At 59.9% G+C, this 5,320-nt stretch overlaps 1 protein-coding gene across 1 annotated transcript in view; it reads left to right on the top strand.

The window, feature by feature from the left end:
- The window catches only part of RPUSD1 (RNA pseudouridylate synthase domain containing 1), a gene marked incomplete at its 5' end in the record, with an annotated part of 2,326 nt that extends 1,491 nt beyond the window's left edge, over window positions 1–835 (top strand). Inside the window, one exon of the mRNA XM_010130985.1 lies at window positions 435–835. Coding sequence (XP_010129287.1) covers window positions 435–835 — 401 coding nt within the window. The remainder of the gene's footprint in view (window positions 1–434) is intronic.
- Between the last annotated feature and the right edge of the window lie 4,485 nt (window positions 836–5,320).

Below are 5,320 nucleotides of genomic sequence, written 5' to 3' on the forward strand. Positions count from 1 at the left end.
GTCCTACAGCGGAGCCCCCGTAACCAAAGTGCGGCTGCAGCCACTGACAGGTGGGAGCTTGGGGCCGGGGCAGGGCGGGCATGGGAGGCTGCAGCCCCGGGAGCTCCACCGTGGCCCACGGGGCTGGGCACAGCACAGCGCCCATCCCTGACAGCACGAGGTGCTGGTGCTGGGTGGGTGGAGGAGGCAGAGGTGCTGCAGCGGGACCTACGCCCCCAGCCCTGGGCCTTGGCTGCAGTATGGTGCCATGATAAAGCACCCAGAAAGGGCTGAGCAGAGCTGAGAAGCGCGCTCAGCTCACGCGGGACTCAGGTGCTCAGGCTGGAGGGACAAACGCCATTTGGCGTGTTGTCACCTTGCACCACTGTGCCCTTGAGAAGGGATTCAGAGATAAGCGGTGTCCCCGATTCCCCTGCTCCCACTCTCCCCCCCAGGACGGACTCATCAGCTCCGGGTTCACTGCAGCGCCATCGGCCACCCTGTCGTGGGGGACTTCACCTATAGCCACAAGAAGGACAGCAGTCCCTACAGGATGATGCTCCACGCCTACTACCTGCGTATCCCCACCGGCAAGGAGCTCATCGAGGTCTGCGCACCCGACCCCTTCGTCACCACGATGGACAGCAACTGGGTGCCCCACCACGTCGTTCAGCGGCTGGACGAGACCATCCGAGAGCTGAAGGACAAGATGATGCAGAAGGAGGAGGAGGAGGAGAGCCAGGAAGCCGTGCTTGGTGGTGGAGGAGAGGAGGCACCGCACGTAGCCAAGAGCCCAGAGACGGAGGAGCAGCGAGCCCGGTGCGAGCAGTGGTTGGCCGAGTGGGCTTTGGAGTGAGCACAAACCACATCTCTGCATTTCCAGCCCAACGCTCCCATTTCGTCCCAGTGGGTCCCCGCGGAGCCCAGCGCTGACCACATCTGCACTTTCCGTACGCCATGGCTACCCTCACTCCTGGGGCTGAGATTAGGCAGATTTTAGCGGCGATTAGGATGGGCTTATTTTTTAACGTACACATCATCCATCTGGCCACTGGACGCCCCTTTCCTAATTCCGGGCCTCAGCAGCAGAGTCAGTGTCACATACCAGCTTAGAGTGACCCCAAAGCTTTATGTCCCTGTCCCGGGGCTCAGGCACAGCGGGGCAGCTCCAGACGCTGCCTTTGCCATGAGTGCGATGGACATTCCGTGGACCCTCAGTGCTGGGATGCTAAAATGCAGCCAAAGGAGGGGAGAGCAGGAAGGTGCAGCTTTGATGTCCTGGGCCCCCAGTTCCCTCGGCTCCAGCCTGCTGGGATCACTGGCACACGGGTCGTGCGGGAGGTGGGAGAGCAGGGGGCTGACGTGCAGCCTCAGGGCACCGGCAGCCCCCACAGTCCTGCCTGGCCCTGGGCGTTTGGCCCGTGGAGCTGGGCTCTGCGACGGGCACGGGAGAGCTCCCTGCCCACCCGCTTTCCTTCCTGCCTCCACCCACGTGGGGCTTTTTTAAGGTTTGTTGGAGGTGAACGAGTTGATACAAAAGGAATTTAAAGTTTTTTCAAATTTCTACCAGAGGAATCTAGTCTTTTATGGTTCTGGAATACAGGTGGTCTCAGAAACGGGTGTATTTTTAGTACTGCTGTGGTCGGCCAGCCAGCAGCCCAAAGCTTTTTTAATAGACCTTAGTATTCCTTCTCCTAGCATTGCCTTTCCCTGGCACCCACTTCTGTCCTGGGTGTGGGTGGCGCCCCCGCTGAGGCAGCTCAGGAGACAGAAACCCCTCTCTGCTTTACCCACACGAGGGGGACTAAGCCATGTTTTGGTCCCATGGCGTGGCTCCTCACTGGCAGGGTGCTCGGGGGTGTCCGCACTGGGGGCAGGTCCTTCTGGTGGCACTTTAGGAGGCTCTGGAGCTGCGAGAGTGGCGGAGGCAGCAGCTGAAGCTGGCAGAAAGGCCGAGGACTGGTGTGACAAGCAGGAAGAGCTTGGCTCTCTCACTGGCGCTCAGCTTTGAAGATGCCAAGAAGAGTGTCTCTGGAAATTCCCTTGTTCTGCTGGCGGCGTGCTGCATCGCTCGCTCCTTCCCACCCTGCCCGTCCTCTGCAGCCCTCGGAGGACATTTAAGGAATGAGGAAAGCAGGGCAGCTGCATGGGCTGGGGAGGGACAGGGGTGGCTGGAGCCCATTGCACGCAAAGCACCGATCTCCAGGTATTCGGCGGTGAGCCACCACGTCAGCACGTGCCCAGTTACTGTCAGTTACGTGCCCAGCCCTGTCCCATTTAAGATTCACCCGACAGTGGTTTCACACAACTAATATTCCTGTTGTGAGGGGTTGGGCTAAAAGAGCACAGGCCTCACCTCAGGGGTGAACATACCATGTTGGTCACCAGCATCGCCCGTCCCTCGCATCCCCGGGTGCTGGTGGGTGCCAGCTCAGCAGGCTGTGGTGCATGGACCTGGACGAGGTGACTGTCACCTTGCTTCCATGGCTTGGTGTGAAGAGCTGCAGGGTGGGGACAGACACGTGGTGCATGGCTCCTGGTCAGCGAACAGGGACTGAGGGCTCGTGAGCTGGTGACAGAGGGCTCAGGGGGGTTTGGAGGAGCAGGAGAGCTGTCTCCTTCATCCCTGTCCCTGCCCCTGTCCCTGCCCATCCCATCTCCCAGGAGCAGCCAGGGAGGGGAGAGGCAGCCACAGGCAGGTCCTGAGCTGTTTGCCAAAGAGCAAACATGGGTGCCGTGGATGGGAGGTCCCGAAGGGTTACGGGTGGGACGTGCAGCATCAGAAGAGGGTGCAGCCTTCCCTTCCCCTCCCCTTCCCCTTCCCATGGGCCCTGGTGTGGGAACAGTCCCCACTGCGCAACAGGGGACACGGCCAGGACAAGGCTGCCCAAGGCTGTGGGGCTGGTGGTGGCTGCGGGTGCTAAGTGGGGACACACCGGTGCCCACCAGGGGACCCTGATGGACTGCAGTGCCCAGCACTCATCCTGCTGTCAAGCCCCCGCGCCACCCATCAGCCTTCGCACGTTGCACTTTTACCCAGCATGGCAGGAACCAGAGAGAAATGTGGTTTCCTTACCCTGCAGAGGTGTTTTCCAGGCACCTTTCCCCGGCTCCCATCCCGTGCCGCGTCCAGTCCCGCTCCCTCTCTGCCGCCGCGGCCACAGGGCCGTTCGCTGAATCCTCTGTGGATCTGCTCGTGCGTTCAGACCGGGGGGTCGTGGGCGGGTGCGTGTGTCTCGTGATGTTCTGTACCGCTCGCAATAACCCTGTTTTCGTGTGGCACATCACCGTAGTAAATCATTACTGGTGGATCCTGCAGTTCACCCTCTGGTCTCTCGGTCACGCCGGCCGATGTCACTGTAGCGGGGCTGCTGCGGTGCCGGGGGCTTCCAGGAATGAGCCCGGACCGGCGCAGCGGGACCATCCCCAGGACCTGGCCAACCTGTTGTGTGAGCAGGGTTGCTCATCCTCACCCTGTTGAAGTTCCTCTGGCTGAAACCACCAGGATTATCTACCCAAAATCCCTCCCGGATTTAGTAACTCTGACACTGATGACCAAGGATGCTTGAGGTGGCTGGGGCAGATGCCACTGGCCCTTCCCTGGCTGTCCCTGCCTGCTGCCAACACCAGCGGTTGTGGTTGTCCCGAAGCAAAGAGCAGAGGCAGAAGAAAAACCCTCATTTCAAAACTGCTCTGGCTGGGAAGGAGGTGGGGGAGCAGCCCCGGGGCTGCTGGTGTTCAGGGGGTGCGCAGGGAATGGTGCTGCCACGTCTGATTTCTGTATAACTCCTGTCCATGAATGGTCATTCCTTGGGCTGGAGTAGCTGGAACTGTGAGCGAAAACCCACAGGAATTATTTACAGTCTTGAGGCTGGGAGATTTTTAAGGTGATAAACGTAGCAAGGGCAGAGAAGGAGCTGGGTAAGAGGAGGGGAGGTGCGCTCAGAGCCCACCACCAACCCACCAAGGGCCTGGGGAAGGAGTGTTGGCAGATGCTCCCCAGCACATTCAGGTTTGAGGTGGATGCTCCTGTGCCTGCTCCTCCTGAGATTGCTTCAGGGCCAATTTCAGGCTCTGTGGGGATGTGGTGGACACAGTGACCTATAAAGCAGCCCCAGTGCCCTCCTGTTCCAGCCACCTCTGGCCAGCAAGCCCGGGGCAGGGGCTGGGTCCCATCAGCAGCCACGTAGCAAAGAAGTTCCTGTAATTTTACTTCTCCAACCAGAGCTGTTTTTACAGCAAATCCTTCCAAAATAGAAACCAGAAATACCTGCGGGCGTTGACTGAGCCCTGGTGCCACAGGACCGGTTGCTTGGTGAGGGGTGGGGATGATGACACTGCCCAGGAGTGCCAGGGGATGGCAAACATGCGGCAGCTCCCGGGAGCCTTGGCGAAGGCTGATGCTTCCAGACTGGAGTGAGCGGGTGGTGCAGGCGATGGTGCCAACGGCTTTCACCCTTCCCTTTGCCCATGATAATGCTCAGGGAATGCATGTGCTGCCCACAGCATCGGGCTCCCATCACACAGCACTGGAAAGGATTTGAATCCTCCCTTTTTTGGTCTCCCTTCTTCATGGTCTGTGCTAGACAGCATTCCGGAGAGGGATTAAGAAAGCCGTAAAAAAGGGACGGGGATCGCCCATGGTCAAGGCAAAAAGGGTGGGTGAGAGGGAGGCACCTCCCAGAGGGTTGCTGAGCCCACCACCGAGGACTCATCTGCTCCGCACCCCAGTTACCCTGGAAAACAGACCCCTGAACAGCTCAAAGGCTTTTCACTAACCGGGAGGACCGTTGTCTCCACCAGGAGCACAGAAATCCCCAAACCAGAGGGTTTAACTCATTTGCCCCAAAGTTCAAAGTGACCCTTTACAAAGAAAAAAAAAACCAACCCCACACAACCAAAACCAGGCGAGGAAGTGGCTTTACAAAACAGTGTTGGGAAACTGTCCCGTCACACCCTCTTTTCTGAGCAACATCCCCACCCCGCAGCAGATAAGTGCCGAGCCCATCCCTGGCCACCGCAGGTGGGTGAGCACCGGCCCCGGCCAAGCAGCGGCGAACCCTCGCCCCGAGCCAACCCCCGCCGCCCTGGACGGAGGGCGACGCGACTCGGTGAGGCCACCGGTGGGATCTGGGGAGCGTAGTGAGGATTAGGGGGGCAATTACTCACGATCATTCTCTGTAAGCTCATAGCTCCAGGCAGCGCTGAGCAGCCCACGATGGCTGTGCCAGAGCGGGGATTTACTGTCCGCCGGGGGTTTCTCCCGAGGGGTGTGGAGTCGGGTGCTGGGGAAGGGCAACGGCTGGTGGGGGTCCCCCACCGGGGCACCTGGTGTTTTGCC

Source organism: Buceros rhinoceros, unplaced genomic scaffold (genome assembly GCF_000710305.1).
Source record: "Buceros rhinoceros silvestris isolate BGI_N320 unplaced genomic scaffold, ASM71030v1 scaffold5102, whole genome shotgun sequence".
Lineage (NCBI taxonomy): Eukaryota > Metazoa > Chordata > Aves > Bucerotiformes > Bucerotidae > Buceros > Buceros rhinoceros.